Genomic DNA, 19,894 nt, shown 5'->3' with positions numbered 1-19,894 from the left:
CCTGGAAGGGAGGGGGGTCAAGAGTAATTTCCCAACAGTTGGGAAAATTCACATACAGTCTTGGGAACTGAGGCCCAAGGGCAGGCAGACCTGCAGTAAGAGAGGGGGGACGTCACTGGCCATCATCAAATACCAGATCTGACTGGGCGGGAGCAGGACACACAGTGTTAGTCATGCTCTGTCAAAGATACTTTTTTGGGGAGTTCCCATCGTGGCTCAGCAGTTAACGAACCTGACTAGGATCCATGAGGATGCAGGTTCAACCCCTGGCCTTGCTCAGTGGGTTAAGAATCTGGCATTGCCATGAGCTGTGGTGTAGGTCTCAGATGCAGTTCGGATCCCGTGTTGCCCTGGCTGTGGTGTAGGCCAGCATCTCCAGCTCTGATTCAACCCCTAGCCTGAGAACCTCCATATGCCATGGGTGGTGGCCCTAAAAGGACAAAAAAAGAGATACTTTTCCTTTAGTGGGGACCCTTTTCATTTGAATAGAGAGATGACATAATTATATTTAGGTAAAGTAAGAGCTGCAAGCAAACCATTAGGCTGTGAAATGGTAAGAGCACTATAGTAACGGGCATATAAGTGGAAAAGATGAAAGTACTTATACATACACAGCTATCGGTGTGTAAGTGTGGGTAATATCATATATGCATATGTAATATCACACATATAGATGTGTATCTATAGATACAAAATGACTCTAGGAAATCAATCCAACGAGATACTGGATGGCAGAGCAAAATGGAAATATTTTCTAAAGGGTCAATCACAAAGTAGGAAGCCCAATCAAGTGGATATGCTTCTAAAGCCCATATGCTTGGCTTAGAAAATGCTTAAATTTCTCATTTTCTTTAAAATAGTAATTTATTCTTTCACTTCGGTAACAAGGTGCTGATTCTATCAAGAATGATGGCGTCTACTCAAGATATTTTACGGCTTATTCAGAAAATGGCAGATATAGCTTAAAAGTACGGGCTCTTGGAGGAGCAAGTGCTGTCACACGAAACTTAAGGCATCCATTGAATAGAGCTGCATATATACCAGGCTGGGTAGTGAATGGTGAGTAACATAATATCTGAAACTAAGTGATGTCCTGAGTAATTGAGAGTTGATATGATTAAGGCTTCAAGTATTTTACAACTCAAAGTATAGCTTTTCCCATTTCTGGAATGAAGTTCTCAGTCATACTATGGTTTGCCTCCAAATTAATCTAAGCTTTAATCCAGTGCCTGGCATCTAGTAAGCATTCAGTAAATGTCAGCCATTATTATATTTGCTGGAGCCTCTTACCTCTATCAATGGTAATATGACACACTCCAGAAGAGACCACATCTTGTGCCATAAATCAAACCTCAGTAAATTAAAGAAAACTGAAATCTCCTGACCACAATGCTGTGAGACTAGAATTCAACTGCAAGAAAAAACTGCAAAAAACACAAACAAGTGGAGACTAAGCAATATGATACTAAACTAACGATCACTGAAGAAATCAAAGAGGAAATCAAAAAATACCCACTGACAAATTATAATGAAGATACAATGACCCAAAACCTATGGGACACAACAAAAGCAGCTTTGAGAGGTAAGTGTGTAGCAATACAATCTCACCTCAAGAAACAAGAAGAGTCCCACATAAACAACCCAACCTCACACCTAAAGCAACTAGCAAAAGAAGAACAACCAAAACTCAAAGTTAGTAGAAGGAAAGAAATCATAAAAATCAGGCAGAAATAAATGAAATAGAGATGAAGAAAACAATAGAAAATATGAATAAAATGAAAACCTAAGTTTTTTGAAAAGATAAAATTGATAAACCTTTAGCCGAACTCATCAAGAAAAAAAAGGGAGAGGATTCAAATCAATAAAATTAGAAATTAAGGAGTTCCCGTCGTGGTGCAGTGGTTAACGAATCCGACTAGGAACCATGAGGTTGCGGGTTCGGTCCCTGCCCTTGCTCAGTGGGTTAACGATCCGGCGTTGCCGTGAGCTGTGGTGTAGGTTGCAGACGCGGCTCGGATCCCGCGTTGCTGTGGCTCTGGTGTAGGCCGGTGGCTGCAGCTCCGATTCAACCCCTAGCCTGGGAACCTCCATGTGCCGCGGGAGCAGCCCAAGAAATAGCAACAACAACAACAACAAAAGACAAAAAGACAAAAGACAAAAAAAAAAAAAAAAAAAAATTAGAAATTAAAAAGGAGTAATTACAACTGATACCACAGAAATACAAAGGATCATAAGAGACTACTACAAGCAACTATATGCCAATAAAATGGACAACCTAGAAGAAATGGACAAGTTCTTAGAAAGGTACAACCTTTCGAGACTGAACAGGAAGAAAGAGAAAATATAGATAAGCCAGCCGCAAGTAGTAAAATTGAAAATATGATTTAAAAACTTCTTAAAAAAAAAGTCCAGGACCTGATGGCTTCACAGTCACATTCTATCAAACATTTGGAGAAAAGTTAACACCTATCATTCTGAAATTCTTCTGAAAATTTGCAGATGAAGGAACACTCCCAAGCACATTCTGTGAGGCCACCATCACTTTGATATCAAAACCAGATAAAAACACTCCCCAAAAAGGGAAAACTACAGGCCAATGTCATTGATGAACATAGATGCAGAATAATCAACAAAATATGAGCAAACCAAATACACCAATACATGAAAAGGATCGTACACCATGATCAAGTGGGATTTATCCCAGGGTTGAAAGGACTTCTCAATATACGCAAATCAATCAGTGTGATAAACCACATTAACAAACGGAAGAGTAAAAACTCTACGGTTACCTCAATACATGCTGAAAAAGCTTTGGACAAAATTCAACATCCATTTATGATAAAAACTCTCCAGAAAGTTGGCATAGAGGGAAACTACTTGAACATAATAAAGGCCATATGACAAACCCACAGCTAACATCATTTTCAATGGTGGAAAGCTGAAAGAATTTCCTCTAAGATCAGCTGGAAGACAAGAATGTCCACTCTTACCACTTTCATTCAACATAGTTTTAGAAGGCCTAGCTATGGCAATCAGAGAAGAAAAATAAATAAAAGGAATCCAAATTGGAAAAGAAGTAAAATTGTCACTATTTGCAGATGACATGATACTATACGTGGAAAACCCAAAAGAAGCTGCTAGAAAATTACTGGAGCCAATCAATGAATTAGGAAGAGTTGCAGGATACAAAATTAACACACAGAAATCTCTTGCATCTCTATACACTAACAACAAAATATCAGAGAGAAAAATTAGAGAAACAATCACATTTGCCATCACATCAAAAAGAATAAAGTACCTAGGAATAAACCTACCTAAGGAGGCAAAAGATGTATACTCTGAAAATTATGATGCTGTTTAAAGAAATCAAAGATGACACAAATGAAAAGATATTTCATGTTCTTGGACTGGAAGAATCAATATCATCAAAATAACTATACTACTCAAGGCAATCTATAGATTCAGTGCAATCCCTATCAAATTCCCAATGAATTTTTTTTACAGAACTAGAACCAAAAAAAATTCAAAATTTTTATGGAAACAGAAAAGACCCCAAATAGCCAATGTAATCTTGAGAAAGAAAAACAGAGCTGGAAGAATCTAGGCACCCTGACTTAACACTATACTACAAAGCTACAGTTATCAAAACAGGGTGATACTGGCATAAAACCAGAAATACAGATCAATGGAACAGGTTAGAAAGACCAGAAATAAACCCAAGCACCTACAGATAACTAATCTATGACTAAGGAGGCAAGAATATACAGTGGAAAAAAGACAGTCTTTCAAAACATGGTGCTGGGAAACTGGACAACTCCATGTAAAAGAATAAAATTAGAACATCCTCTAACATCTTACAAAAAACTGAACTCAAAATGGATTAAAGATCTAAATGTAAGGCTAGATACTATAAAACTTTTAGAGGAAAATGTAGTTAGAACACTCTTTGAGACAAACAGCAGCAATGTCCTTTTGGATCCACATCCCAGAGTAATGAAAATAAAAGCAAAAGAAACAAATGGGACCTAATTAAACTTAAAACCTTTACCCAGAAAAGGAAACCATTAACAAAATGAAAACACAACTCAAAGAATGGGAAAAAAATCCTTGCAAATGAAGAAACCGACAAGGGATTAATCTCCAAAATATACAAACATCTCATACAGCTCTATGTAAAAAAAAAAAAAAAAAAAAAAAAAGCAACCCAATAAAAATGGTCAGAAGATTTAAACACTTTCCTCTAAAGAAGACAGGCAGATGGCAAAAAAACACATAAAAAGATATTCAACATCACAAATTATTAGACAAATGCAAATCAAAACTACAATGAAGTATCACCTCACACCAGTCAGAATGGCCATCATGAAAAAGTCTACAAACAATAAATGCTGGGGAGGTTGTGGAGAGAAAGGAACCCTCTCACACTGTTGATGCAATGTAAGCTGGTGCAACCACTATGGAGAACAGTATGGAGGTTCCTTAAGAAACTAAAAATAGAACTACCATATGATCCAGGAATCCTACTTCTGGGCATCTATCTGGAGAAAACCACAATTTGAAAAGATCCACCCCCATGTCCACTGCAGCACTATTAACAATAGCCAAGACAGAGAAGCAACCTAAATATTCATCAGCATAAGAATGGATAAAGAAGATGTGATACATATTACAATGGAATATTACTCAGCCATAATGATGAATGAAATAATGGCATTTGCAGCAGCATGGATGGACATAGAAATTATCATACTAAGTGAAGTAAGTCAGACAAAGACAAATATAAGATCACTAATATATGGAATCTAATAGAAATGATACAGTAGAATTTACAAAACAGAAACAGACTCAAAGACTGGAGACCAAACTTATGTTTACCACAGGGAAACATGGTGAGGGAGAGACATATCAGGTGGTTGTGATTGATACATACATGATATTATATGTAAAATAGATGGATAACAAGAAACCAGTGTATGGCACAGGGAAATTTACTCAATAATGTGTAATAACCTATATGGGAAAAGAATCTGTGAAGGAATGGACAGACATATATTTATAACTGATTTACTTTTCTGTATGCCTGAAATTAACACAACTTTGTGAGACAGCTACATTCCAATTTTTTAAAATAATAATAAACATCAAAAATAGATGTGAGATTGGCAGACTTCTAAGCTCCCTTCTAGGTCCCAAAATTTATAAAACAAAAAACATAAAAATAGTAACATGCCACATTTTCAGCTCAGGATGAAGGAAACAGGCTAAGATGCTACATATCTAAGTACAAACCAGAGGCAGCATCTATCCTTCAGATTACATATGCTGTGAAAGATACATAAGTGAGCTAACATTGTTGGAATGTTTTTGAGTCAAAAGAAAAAAATGTGGAGAGGAAGGTGATGATAAGGGTTAAGAATGTATTTTTGTTAGCTTTCCTTTGTCTTGCCCCTTGTGACTTTTAGGGGCTTTCTGTTGGAAGTTGGAGTAGAACCCAAAGTATGTCCCTTAACTCTTGTAACAGGGAAGAAATGAGGAACCTGGCCCAAGTGGTTGAGGGAAGCAGAAGCAATTTCCCCAGCTTTCTTCCCAGCTTGGAGATAACTTGAGAAATAAAGCAATTCCTTTATTTTTAAGACATATATTGAATTATATAAAAATATTCACATTCAGTGCAGCCTTAATTCCAAAGCAATTCATTATCCAGTTCTACCCTACAGTACCCGGACCAGGATGCTAGAGAAAGAATTGCCTGCTTATGACCTTGTCACCAAAATTAGTAACATGTGACTGTGTATATGGGGGGAAAAAAGGGAAATATGTGGGCTAGGAAATACAATTCGTTGAGTTCTGAAAATACTAGTACAGATTTGCCCATTAAATACCAGGAATTGTTCATGCAGGGGAAATTGAAGAGAATCCACCAAGACCTGAAATTGATGAGAACACTCAGACAAATTTGGAGAGTTTCACCAGAACAGCAATAGGAGGTGCATTTGTGGTTTCAAATGTTCCAAATGGCCCCTTGCCTGACCTCTACCCACCGAGTCAAATCACAGACCTGGAGGCCACCTCAGATGAGGATGAGATCAGGATAACATGGACGGCACCGGGAGACGATTTTGATGTTGGAACAGGTAAGGATGAAATGTCACAAGGTGTTGATTAAATGAAAGTTGCTCGTTGCAAAAGCAAGGGTGTAAGAGTGTGTGAGAGGAAAACAATGTACAATGAATAGCTTATAAAAGTATTAATTTTATAATCTCGTTTTGAATCATCAAATATGACACATTTTTCCTGATACCACTTTTCATACAAAGAAGGGATCATTTGGCAGAGTTTAAAAATCAGAATCCAGTATTTATAGAAAAATAAATAAGGCTCTGGATATTAATATAAGCTTGGCTAACTAACAGTTTTGAGGAGAATGAATAAAAAGGAATTTCTGGAGTTCCCGTGGTGGCGCAGTGGTTAACGAATCCGACTAGGAACCATGAGGTTGCGGGTTCGATCCCTGCCCTTGCTCAGTGGGTTAAAGATCCGGCGTTGCCGTGAACTGTGGTGTAGGTCGCAGACGCGGCTCGGATCCCACGTTGCTGTGGCTCTGGTGTAGGCTGGTGGCTACGGCTCCGATTAGACCCCTAGCCTGGGAACCTCCATATGCCGCGAGAGCGGCCCAAGAAATGGCAAAAAGACAAAAAAAAAAAAAAAAAAAAAAAAGGAATTTCTTATGGTACGCTCTAGTTTCTAAGCTACATGTAACTTTTTTCTTTCTTAGTTGAACAGTATATCATAAGAATAAGCGGAAGTCTCTTGGATCTAAGGGATAATTTTGACGACGCTCTGCAAATAAACACTTCTGCTCTGTTACCAAGCGAGGCCAACACCAAGGAAAGCTTTGCATTCAAACCAGGAAATCTCTCAGAAGAAAATGCAACCCACATATTCATTGCCATTCGAAGTGTGGATAAAAGCAACTTGACATCGAAAGTATCCAACATTGCGCAAGTAGCTTTGTTTACTCCCGAAGCAGATCCCAGTCCTGACGACAGTCATCCAGATCCTGGTCCTGCTAAATCCGGAGTCAGCATCTCTACCTTGGTGCTGATAGTGGTTGGCTCTGTAGTAATCGTGAGCCTGATTTTAAGTGTCACCATTTGCATCTTAAACAAGAATAGAAATACTAGAAGACCTAGAACAGGGTTTTAAAAAACATCAACAACAAAAGTAGAGGATGTTTCTGAATTTTAAAATTTATGATATATGATCATGAACTCATGCAAATAATTTTAAGAGTTTCAGAAGGGTTACTTTGATTAAATATAAAATTCAGGGGTATCTGAAAAATTGTGAATCGATATTAAATAATTGTATTTATTCACTGTTTTATCACAAAAAGGGAGAAATAAAATATCCTTTTTCATATTCATACTTGGTCATGTATATTATCTGACACAAAAGTTTTCTATAAAAATTTAAATTTCATCAAGAAGTTAAAACTGTTGGAGTGGTCAAAACACAACTGTAAGAAGGCAAACAAGCAATACCTGAGGGAAAATGAATTTGGTCTTAGTGCTTTTAGGTTTAAATCGACTTTACTATATATTCGCCAAAGGTCTTCGGTTATATAGTACTACATAGAAATGAATAAGGACATGTTTACTGCACTTCCTTGATATAGAAGACAGTGTTAAGGAAGCTAAGGAAGAGGAAATACGTGGGAGACCCTCATGTCCAGGAGTGCTGGTTTACTCCCGTATAATTCACTGGAAATGAGCAGCGCAGTAGAGCACCTGGAACTGTGCTATTGAGGCAGAAGGTCCATCAGCACAATTAGTTCCTCTAGTGGCCTGGCACCTGTTCAGGCAATGCTAAGAGCTATGCATGTACAGGTGAACAGGGAGAAAATGTAGGGAAAGGGTAACTGTAGGACAGCTGGCCTTTTACTCGGAGGGGAGTAAAAGCTTGAAATCCTATGATGGTGACAGAAATAATATACACAAGCCAGACTTTCCCTGTGTCCTTCCCACCCACCAGGCCCACAGCTCTGGAGGCAAAGCCTACCAGGCAAGTTAGTACCCTCCCAGATGCTCTGGTACAACAGCTATGCCCAGGTGGGTCTCGGCTGTAGGCTCTCCCCTTCTAGGTCAGGCCTTGGTTCAGATCTGTTTCCAGGACCTAATCAAGTAGCTAATTGTGAATTAGTAAGAATCAGAAAAACAAATGAGTGGCCACCATTGTTGTATTCTGAACAAGCTACAAAATTTATAGGACTCAGGGCTAAATGAAAATGAGCAGCCTCTGTTCAAAAAGTAATGAGGGTTTCAAGATGGCAGCAGCAAAGCACTGAAGTTCCGGGACCTTCTGTGCATGGAGAACTGTGCAAATGTACAAAGTTCAAGCCCACAAAGCTAACTCTGGCCATAGTCCAGGATAAACTAGGGATCGCACCTGCTGCATACAGGCTCTGCGTGGGATTTCCGCTACAGCCCTATGGCATCATTCACGATCTAATAGTTGATCGAGTTATCACAAACGTATCAGAGCTTCTGGCCCATCCCCATGAGGAACTGCAGGCATGTGGCATTGTGCCCACCTATCCACTTAAACCCCTATCTTGTAAGCCTTTGACACTCTGTATTTACTGATTCAGTCATAAAGCCAAATGAAAACAATTTAAGATACTATTCTTACCAATTTCCACATGATATACATAGTTTTGCTATTGAAGAAGAGGAACTGCCCAAGGGGGAAAAAAAAAAAAACAGAAAGAGCTTCTCAATACAAACGAGAAAACTCAAATGTGTGAGATTGAGAAAAGAAGAGTGATTCAAGAAGGAGCAGTCAACAGTTTCTGATTAGTGCTGAAAAGTGACCAATGAATAACACAGTTATCAGTGACCTTAACAACAGAAAAACTGATAAAGAAAAAGTGCAGAGTGAAGAAATAGAGAAATTGTGTGTAAACAATTCTTTCAAGAATCTCGACTTTGAATAGAGTGTAGAGAAGGAGTAGAAATTGTGGAAAGTAATATGTAGGCAAAAGAGGTTTAATTTGTAATACAATTGTAAAGCTTTTTGTAAATATCACTAAAAATATTATAATAAGTTTAACCTCTATATGCTGAATTAATAAACATAAAAACTTTAAAACAGTTCTTTGTAATTAGGCGTTGGTATAATAGCAACAGAAGTTACACCTTATTTTTCTCATTTGTAAAAGTGGTATACTAATACCAACCCCTAAGGGCTGTGTAAATCCCATTATATAATGGCAGGTCCTTGGCCTCATTCCTGCACATACTTAATGCTCAATTCATAGCAGAATTCATGCTGAGAAGCTTTGTACTGTTGTACCCCAAATTTAGGGATCTTAGCACTAAGGGCCACCAGTCCATCAGTCAGTCAGAATATTAAGCGCCTACTATTTACCAATGCTTTGCAGCTAAGTGTTGTGGATAGAATGGTAAATGAAAATACTACTCTATTTCATTCTTTTTTAAGGCTGAGTAATATTCCTTTCTATGTGTGTACCATCTCTTTATCCATTTTTCTGTCAATAGATACTGAGAGTGCTTCCATGTCTTGGCTATTGTAAATAGGGCTTTAATGAACATTGGGGTGCATGTATCTTTTCAAATTATGGTTTCCTCCAGATAGATGCCCAGGAGTGGGATTGCTGAATCATATGGTAAATTTATTTTTAGTTTTTTTGGGGAACCTCCATACTGTTTTCCATAGTGGCTGTATCAATTTACATTCCCACAAACAGTGTAGGAGGCTTCCCTTTTTTCCATACCCTCTCCAGCATTTACTATTTGTGTACTTTTTAATTATGGCCATTCTGATGGTGTGCAGTGGTACTTCATTATAGTTTTGATTTGCATTTCTCTAATAATCAGCAATGTTGAGCATATTTTCATGGGCTTCTTGACCATCTGTCTGTCTTCTTTGGAGAAATGTCTATTTGGATCTCTTGCCCATTGTTTAATTGAGTCGTTTTGTCAATATAAAGCTGTGTAAGATGTTTGTATATTTTGCACATTAATTCCTTGTCAGTTGCTTCATTTGCATTTTTTTCCTATTCTGTGGTTTTATGGTTTTTTAAAAAATGGTTTCCTTTGCCTTGCAAAGGTTTTTAACCCTTTAATCAGGTCCCATTTGCTTATTATTGCTTTTATTCTCATTATTCAGGGAGGTGGATCCAAAAAGACATTGCTGCAATTTATGTCAAAGAGTATTTATATTATACATGTTTTCCTCTAGTTTTATAGTATCCAGCCTTATATTTATATCTTCAATCTATTTTGAATTTGTTTTTGTATATGGTGTTAGAGTGTTCTAATTTCATTCTTTTACATGTAGCTGTCCATTTTTCCCAGCACCACTTATTGAACAGACTGTCTTTCCTCCATTGTATATTCCCGCCTCCTTTGTCATAGATTAGTTTATGGGTTTATTTCTGGTCTTTCTAACCTGTTCCATTGATCTATATTTCTGTTTTTGTGCCAGTACCATACTGTTTTGATACCTGTAGCTTTGTAATACAGTTGTAAGTCAGGGATCCTCATTCCTCCAGCTGTTTTTCTTTCTTAGGATTGCTTTAGCTATTTGGGGTCTTTTGTATTTCCATACAAATTTTGAAAACTTTTGGGTTCTAGTTCTGTAAAACTGCCATTGGTAATTTGATAGGGATTGCATTGAATCTAGAAATTGCTTTGCGTAGTATAGCCATTTTGAGAATACTGATTCTTCCAATTCAAGAACATGATATATCTTTCCAACTATTTGTGTCATCTTTGATTTCTTTCATTAGCATCTCACAGTTTTTAGAATACAGGTCTCATACTAAGGAAGTAAGTCAGGAGAAAGACAAATACCATATGATATCACTTGTATGTGGAATTTTAGAAATTATAAAAATTAACCTATATACAAAACAGAGACACAGAGTTCCCATCATGGCTCAGTGGTTAACAAATCCGACTAGGAACCATGACGTTGTGGGTTCGATCCCTGGCCTTGCTCAGTAGGTTAAGGATCTGGCGTTGCCATGAGCTGTGGTGTAGGTTGCAGACACGGCTAGGATCCCGTGTTGTTGTGGTTCTGGTGTAGGCTGGTGGCTACAGCTATGATTGGACCCCTAGCCTGGGAAACTCCATATGCTACGGGAGCATCCCAAGAAATGGCAAAAAGACCAAACCAAAACAAAACAAAAAAACAGAAACAGACACACAGTCTTTGAAAACAAATATATTGTTACCAAATGGGAAGGGTTAAGGGGTGGGGAGGAATGGATTGGGGGTTTGGGAACGGCAGACACACTTTAATATGTGGAATGTAAGATCAACAAGGACCTTCTGGGAGTTCTCGTCGTGGCGCAGTGGTTAACGAATCCGACTGGGAACCATGAGGTTGCGGGTTCGGTCCCTGCCCTTGCTCAGTGGGTTGAGGATCTGGCGTTGCCGTGAGCTGTGGTGTAGGTCGCAGACGCGGCTCGGATCCTGCGTTGCTGTGGCTCTGGTGTAGGCTGGTGGCTACGGCTCCGATTAGACCCCTAGCCTGGGAATCTCCATATGCCACGGGAGCGGCCCAAGAAATAGCAAAAAGACAAAAAAAAAAAAAAAAAAAAAAAAAAAAACAAGGACCTTCTGTATAGCACAGGGAAATCTACCCCATGTTCTGTGATAACCTACATGGAAGTGGATATGGATGCATATGCGCATGGCTGAACACTTTGCTGTATAGAAGAAATTAACACAACATTGTAAATACTTCAATAAAATTAAATTTTAAAATTTTTTAAAAAGAAAATATGAATAGAGAACCCAGAAATAATCCCTGACATCTATGGTCAACTAATCTTTGACAAAGGAGGCAAGAACATAAAATGGGAAAAAGAAAGTCTATTCAGCAAGCATTGCTGGGAAACTGGACAGCTTCATGCAAATCAATGAAACTTGAACACACCCTCACACCATGCACAAAAATAAACTCAAAATGCTTAAAGAGTTAAATGTAAGACAAGACACCATCAAACTTCTGGAAGAGAACATAGGCAAAACATTCTGTGATATCAACCTTATGAATGTTTTCTCAGGTCAGTCTCCCAAAGCAACAGAAATAAAAGCAGCAATAAACCAATGGGACCTAATCAAACTGAAAAGCTTTTGCACAGCAAAATTAACCAAAAAGAAAACAAAAAGACAACTTACAGAATGGGAGAAAATAGTTTCAAATGATGCAACCGACAAGGGCTTAATCTCTAGAATATACAAGCAACTTATACAACTCAATAGAAAAAAGCCAACAACCCAATGGAAAAATGGGCAAAAGACCTGAATAGACATTCCTCCAAGAAAGATATACAGATGGCCAACAAGCACATGCAAAAATGCTCAGCATCCCTGATTATTAGAGAAATGAAAATCAAAACTACCATGAGATAACCACCTCACACCAGTCAGAATGGCCATCATTAATAAGTCCACAAATAACAAGTGCTGGAGGGGGTGTGGAGAAAAGGGAACCCTCCTGCACTATTAGTGGGAATGTAAGCTGGTACAGCCACTATGGAGAACAGTATGAAGGTACCTTAGAAATCTATACATAGAACTACCATATGATCCAGCAATCCCACTCTTGGGCATATATCCGGACAAAACTTTCCTTAAGAAAGACACATGCACCCACATGTTCATTGCAGCTCTACTCACAATAGCCAAGAGCTGGAAACAACCCAAATGTCCATCAACAGATGATTGGATTAGGAAGATGTGGTATATATTCACAATGGAACACTACTCAGCCATAAAAAAGAATGACATAATGCCACTTGCAGCAACATGGATGGAACTAGAGACTCTCGTACTGAGTGAAGTAAGTCAGAAAGAGAAAGACAAATACCATATGATATCACTCATATCTGGTATCTAATATACAGCACAAATGAAACTTTCCACAGAAAAGAAAATCATGGACTTGGAGAATAGAATTGTGGTTGCCTGGGGGAGGTGGAGGGAGTGGGAGGGATTGGGAACTTGAGGTTAATGGATGCAAACTATTGCTCTTGGAATAGATTTACAATGAGATCCTGCTGTGTAGCACTGAGAACTATGTCTAGATACTTACACTGCAGCACAACAATGGGAGAAGAAATTATGTATACATGTATGTGTAACTGGGGCCCATGTTATACAGTAGGAAAAAAAAGAAAAGGAAAGTGAAAAAAAATTAAAAAAGAAAAAGAAAAAATAAAATACTAAGTCCTCATGGAGGTTAGATTCTAAAAGAAAGACATATTAAATAAATCACAAGATATAAAGAATTACAAGTTATCAAAGTGGTCTGAAGTGTCATTCAATAATTGTAACTCCCATGATACTCACTAACCCCTTACGCAAATAAAATTCCTACCATCTACAACACTGACCTTCCATTCGCATCTAGATTTCCCAAGAGCACAAGCTTATGCCTTCAGTGTGACCTTTACTATTAGAAAGAAAAGGTAGCATTTACTACCCACCAGGATATAATTTTCCTAAAATCAATTTCGCAGGCCCAAATCTGAGAAGAAAGGGTAACTTGCACAGCAGGATCCAAGCCTAGAGTATTGAAAGCCACATCTCCTTATAGCTGGCAAGGTGTACTAGGTCAGCCAAAGCTGCCCACCCACCAATTCTACTACCGTTAACTACCCCCAATAAAAGAAGGCCAGGAGAGAGAAAAGGGTTGGCCTTTTGAGGAAGTACAGTGTTTTGCTTAATAAATGCAAATCTAAGGAAGCCCCATAAGTCAGGAGATGTAAACCTCTCACACCAGCACTGTGGAACCCCTGATGGGAAGAGTTCCTGACGCTGCTAAAATGGAAGAAATGATCAGGGGACAGACGTGAACAAAGATTTGTTAGCGTGACCACCTTCATGCACTAAGGATTTCATGCATGGGTGATACATCAAGAAGTTAGAGTATCTCACTGACTGAGTAGAATTGTAGAAGGTGACAGCTTGGGATCTCTCATGCCCAGAGAGCTGTAGAGGGGAGAGCTGTAGAGAGGAGAGCTCTAGAGAGGAGAGCTCTAGAGAGGACAGCTGTAGAGAGGAGAGAGCTATAGAGGAGAGAGCTGTAGACAAGAGAGCTGTAGAGAGGAGAGAGCTGTAGAGGAAAGAGCTGTAGAGAGGACAGCAGTAGAGAGGAGAGCTGTAGAGAGGAGAGCGGTAGAGAAGAGAGCTGTAGACAAGAGAGCTGTACAGAGGAGAGAGCTGTAGAGAGGACAGCTGGGGAGAAGACAGCTGTAGAGAGGAGAGACCTGTAGAGAGGAGAGCAGTAGAGAGGAGAGAGCTGTAGAGGGGAGAGCTGTAGAGGGGAGAGAGCTGTAGAGGAGAGAGCTCTAGAGAGGTTAGAGCTGTAGAGAGGACAGCTGTAGGGAGGAGAGATGTAGACAAGAGAGCTTAGAGAGGAGAGAGCTGTAGAGATGACAGCTGTAGAGAGGACAGCTGTAGAGAGGTGAGAGGTGTAGGGAGGACAGCTGTAGAGGCGAGAGCTGTAGAGAGGAGAGCTGTAGAGGGGAGAGAGCTGTAGAGAGGACAGCTGTAGAAAGGTGAGAGGTGTAGGGAGGACAGCTGTAGAGGAGAGAGCTGTAGAGAGGAGAGGTGTAGAGAGGAGAGAGCTGTAGAGAGGAGAGAGCAGTAGAGGAGAGAGCTGTAGAGAGGACAGCTGTAGAGAGGTGAGAGGTGTAGGGAGGAGAGCTGTAGAGGCGAGAGCTGTAGAGAGGACAGCTGTAGAGGAGAGAGCTGTAGAGAGGAGAGGTGTAGAGAGGAGAGAGCTGTAGATTGATTTCATCGTCATCACATTCACAATATTGTTGCATGAAGCTACGGTGACAAACCGAGTGGTGACAAATCGACTGGTGACAAACCAAACCCATTCCCTAGACCCCAAACTCTCACCATCTTCCCACTTCCTTCTGTTCTGTGGTGGACACTCGTGTCCACCTCCCCATCAGCCACCTGCCTCTGCAAGAAGAGGCCCTTCATTCCCAGGCAGCCCTCCCACCATCACCCGCCACTTCTGGGGCCCAGCATGGCTTCTTTCCTTGGACTGGCCCCACTGCCCTCCATTTCTGTCTTCGGTTTCCCTGTAATTCTTCTCAAGGACTACCACATATCTAACCCCAAAGAGATCCATTTAAACCATGTCTTATATTAATGGCACCCCTGGAGTTCCACAAAACCCAGGCTGTGTCCTCATGTGATGGACCTGACCACTACATAGGAATGCTCATGAAAAAAATATATACCTTTACAAAAGGCGGTAAATGCAACCTGAAGTGGTCCTACTGCCTTCATACCTATAACAGCCCATTACACGTCTACTCAAGTAACACTTACTGCAAAATAATTATTTGAATTATGATCTTGGTGCCCTGTTTTCTTTAACAATTTATATGATGACCCACACATTAGTTCTTGGTATGTTTGACCTCACGAGGAATGTATGCAAAGTGCTACACGCTATGTATCCTGTCACCTGACCCCACATGGTACAGGAGATAAGGGGGTGACTTTTCCACAAAATTGTGGTAAAGCCATATGAGAAACTGAAAAGCAGCAATCTGGTGATATGGAAGCAGAGCCATCACTCACTCCATGACTTGAATATCTGCTTGGACCTGGGAGTAGCAAAAAATCATATTCCTGTGCTTTCCTACAAGTGTGCATCCATGCGGTTTCTCAAATATATCTGGGCCCTTGATCAAAATTTCTTCCTAGAAATAAAACAGGGCACTCCAGAGTCCACAGTCTAATGTCAGGGCATAATTCCATCAGAGAAAAGCCTGCTACTGAATGCCCACTGCATCTCCAACCTCTGCCCCATCATCATCATCTCACACACACACACACACACACACACACACACACACACACACACACACACTCAAAGACAACTTGGAAAGTGTGGGTTGGTTAGAGAGCTGTTTGGATACGTATTTGTCAATTTTTGATAAGGAAATGAAGTAATTATATGAAACTGAAATATGATCTGCACTCATAGCTCCTTCAGAACTTCTTATCTCAGAAAAATACCTCACCATCCAGTCATTCAAATCGGGGACCAGGAAGCCATCCCTGACCCTCCGATTCCCTCAAACTTTGTGTCCTGTCACTGACATCGCCCTACCTGTGTCTCTCCTCAGCCCCCCTTCAGGGATGCAGCCTCAGTTCCGTATCCTGGAAAAACATGGTCCCTACCTGGTCTCTGGGTCTTCATTCTACTCCCTCCAAGCATCTACCACATTGCCCCCAAAGTAACAAGCAAAACCAAAATACCTCTTAAATTGGTTCAAAAATACAGTCTAGGTGTTCCCATTGTGGCTCAGCAGGTTAAGAACCTGACATAATGTCCGTGAGGATGTGGGTTCGATCCCTTGCCTCACTCAGTGGGTTAAGGATCTGGTGTTGCCATGAGCTGTGGTGTAGGTCGCAGGCACGGCTCGGATCACGCATCCCTATGGCTGCGGTGTAGGCTGGCAGTTGCAGCTCCAATTTGACCCCTAGCCTGGAAACTGCCATATACCACAGCTGTGGCCATAAAAAGAAAAAAAAATCTAAGTGCCATAAAGGCAGAGAGTATGACTGTTTGTACATCACTTTTTCCAGGCACCAAGTATCTGTCAGAAGAATGAGTGCCAGGCTCACCACCATGGGGCCCTCGCCTCCACGTCCCTACCTCTTACTGCACCACCCCACCGCCCGCCCGATTGCACTCCTTTAATCAGTCAGATGTTCAGCTCTCTAAAAGTTCACTCGGTTTTACGTGTCTAGGTCTTTATCAGGAACAGCATCCTCCCCGCATCCTTCCCCCCATCTAATCCTACACCTTCGGGATCCCTTCTCTGCCTTCTGACCATATGCCCCTCTTTGAAAATCCCACCCCCGCTGCCTTCCCCCGCTGCCTCCCCCTCTCTCCGGCAGAAGAGAGCACTCCTCCTTTTGTGTCCCATTCTCCTCTCTCCATACAGAATCTAACTCCCAAGTGCACTCACTTACACACCGGACACAGCCTCCCTAACACCCCTCAACTATACAGTGAGCTCTTTGGAGAACAGGACAGCATCCTGGGAGGGGAGAATGAAAGAGGAGAGGGGACGGATGAGTGCTGAGTATCTGAAAACACGACATGTACAGAAACGCTTCCCCTCCCTTTCCTTACCCCTTACAACCAGTCACCAAATCCTGTCAATTCTAATCATCTCAAAAAGCCCTCCACCTGTCTCTACCCTTGGTTCAGGCCCCCAGCATCTCTCCCCTGAGTCCCTGGTAACTCTTGGCAAACAGAGCCGCTGGGAACCACCGTGCACACTGTGTCCAGCCCGACAGCACCCAGCCTTGTCAGGGGCAAGGAGAGTGGGGTGAGGTATGGTCCAAACTGGCTCCAAGATTAAGGTGGAGGGACACTACTTGGTCATTTGTCTTCCCAAAGGGGATATGTTTTTCTAACTCACAAGCTGTTTTTCTAATTCACACAATACATGTGCTGGCAACACAGCCCCGTTTCAACCACCCTTCACCCTGCAGCCAGTCTTTCTAAAGCACAGATCTGATCCTGTCACTGGCCACTTCGAACCTTCTGGTGACTCTCCTTTGCACTTGGCGTGAAGTGCAAGCCCCGTGATGTGATGGATTGTGTCTTTCATGTCCCACTTCTGGCTTTACCTCTCCAGTCGCAGGTCTCGCACCTTCTCACTCACGCGTCGTGTGTGCAGGGCCCCTTCCACACGCTCTCGACACATCCCAGGACCTCTCGCGCCCAGGCTGCCAGATGCTTTCTCTTCCCGTCTCACCCCACCACGTTCATGTTCTTCAGTCACACGGGTGACCGGGAGCTTCTTCAGTCTTAGAATGTGTGTCACTTGCCAGGAAGCATTCCCTAACCCTCCAGGCCCCTCTTGACGGGGTTACGCCTCCTCGCATCACCTCACTCCTACCCTCTGCAGTAACACTGAACCTCTGTGTTTTAACTGACAATTCACGCGTTCCAAGTTTCCTCTAGATGGTGAGCTTCTTAAGGGCAAGAGACAATCTCTCATCATCAGGATATCCCCAATGTCTATCGCTATGCTCAATAAATCAATATTTGGTAACAGAAAGCATGAAATCTGTCTCCCCCAGAGCATCAGTTGTGACGAATCAATCCCAGAGCTGACAAGAGGAGACAGAGGGAACCAGTAACAACTTTCATGCATGGCTTTACACTATAGGAATATAATATTATATCTCTAGATAAAAATACTGAGCCTCACCCCATCTAATTGAGGAAAAAGACCTTGAACTATATCCTCAATGTTACTGTAGGAATAACTGACACACAGTATATGCTTCATTCATCATTTAACTAGACTTCAAACTTTGGGATGATTTAAATTTTTATGAATTTTCTTCTTCCTAATTTACTTCTCTAGTCTCATTTTCTATATCTGAACCTGTTAACACCTTCCCAGCATTTTACAATATCCCTTCAAAACAGTTTCAAAGACATGAAGGCCAGAGTCATTGAAAAGCAGCTAAAAACTTATTTTACACTTGAAAAATGCCATGTTTTCTAACGACTCTGAATCAGCCAGTCACTCTCCCTGAATTCCAACGTAAAGAGCAGAAATGACCTACCTTCCTGAATCAGCAAAATTGAATGACAGACTGTTTATCACTGATTTTCCCCTACTAGAATATACACAAAACAAGAGCGGTCTGTTCTGTTTATTTCACATAGTGACTTCTCAGGAAATAGTTATTGAATGAACAGCTGGTGAAGAGACAAGGGACTAATGAACTGGCTATTTTGACATTCTCCTCTATGGTAAAATAAAATCAAACCAAAGAAGGTTATTTAAAATATGTTATATTAAAGAATATATTGTTTTATATTCTTACTCTTTTTATTCTATAAGCTTGGGTCGGTCATCTGCTAGATACAGTTTCAAAAACCAAGCACATCTGAGTAACCAGAACTAATATCAAGAAAAAAAAATGAGTCGGGATCAAGATGGTTGGGAGTAAGATGTGGAGCCCACCTTCCCTCACAAAACACATCAAACAAATTCATGTGTAGAACGGTTTGCACAGAATATCTACGGAACACTGGCAGAAGACCTCAGAACCTCTGAAAGGGCAAGAAACCCTTCAAATAACTGAGTAGAACAAAAGGAAAAAAGAGAGAGAGCGAGAGAGACGGGAAGGGAAGGGAAGAGGAGAGGAGAGGAGAGGAGAGAAGGGAAAAAGAGGAATTAGGACGGGACCAGCACCCCTGCGAGAGAGCTATGAAAGAGGAAAGGAATCCACAACCTGGGAGGCCACCTAACTGACAGGAAAGATCAGCCAGGACAAAGAGGGAGCCTCGAAGCCTTGGGGGGAAGTGCAGCACCCAACCGAGGAGGACAAAGCAGAGAGAGCTCCACAGACCATCAGTACCACACCCAGGACACCACAGCCAGAGACACGCAGACAGGGGTGAGCTAAGGAGGTCAGTTCCAGGGAGAGGACTAGGGTTGGCAGTGTGGAAACAGCCTAAGGGGGAGAGATGGGATGAAGATGGCATAATAGAAGGACTGGAGCTCAACTTCTCCCCTAAAGACAACAAAATTCACAACTAAAGGCTGAGCATTCTTCAACCAAATGGACCAGAAACCTTAAAAAAGATATCTGACTCCAGAGGAAAAAGAAGAGGCCACATCAAGAGGTAGGAGGGGTGATTTCATGATATAAAAAACCCCATACCTCCTGGGTGGGAAGCCCCACAGACTGGAAACTGACTGGTTCACAGAGACTCACCTACAGGAGTGAGAGTTCTGAGCCACACATCAAACTCTCACGTGTGGGGATCTGGCACTGGGAGAAAGAGC

The 19,894-nt window shown here is 41.1% G+C and overlaps 2 protein-coding genes across 7 annotated transcripts in view; one reads left to right on the top strand and one right to left on the bottom strand.

Annotated features, from left to right (window-relative positions):
- LOC146404293 (calcium-activated chloride channel regulator 4-like) overlaps nt 1-7,426 on the top strand; it is a 38,649-nt gene extending 31,223 nt beyond the window's left edge. For both annotated transcript variants that reach the window (XM_085024209.1, XM_085024208.1), the window contains 3 exons: nt 889-1,059; nt 5,901-6,134; nt 6,776-7,426. In XM_085024209.1, the coding sequence (XP_084880335.1) occupies nt 889-1,059; nt 5,901-6,134; nt 6,776-7,206 (836 nt within the window). In that variant the 3' untranslated portion in view covers nt 7,207-7,426. The remainder of the gene's footprint in view (nt 1-888; nt 1,060-5,900; nt 6,135-6,775) is intronic.
- ODF2L (outer dense fiber of sperm tails 2 like) overlaps nt 1-19,894 on the bottom strand; it is a 604,788-nt gene that overhangs the window by 431,447 nt on the left and 153,447 nt on the right. The window lies entirely within an intron of this gene.

Source organism: Sus scrofa, chromosome 4 (genome assembly GCF_054392235.1).
Source record: "Sus scrofa isolate SSC_HxYL_T2T_F1_AM1 chromosome 4, Sscrofa_HxYL_maternal_Yorkshire_Landrace_v2.0, whole genome shotgun sequence".
Taxonomy (NCBI): Eukaryota; Metazoa; Chordata; class Mammalia; order Artiodactyla; family Suidae; genus Sus; species Sus scrofa.
This window is presented reverse-complemented; position numbering and strand designations above follow the sequence as displayed.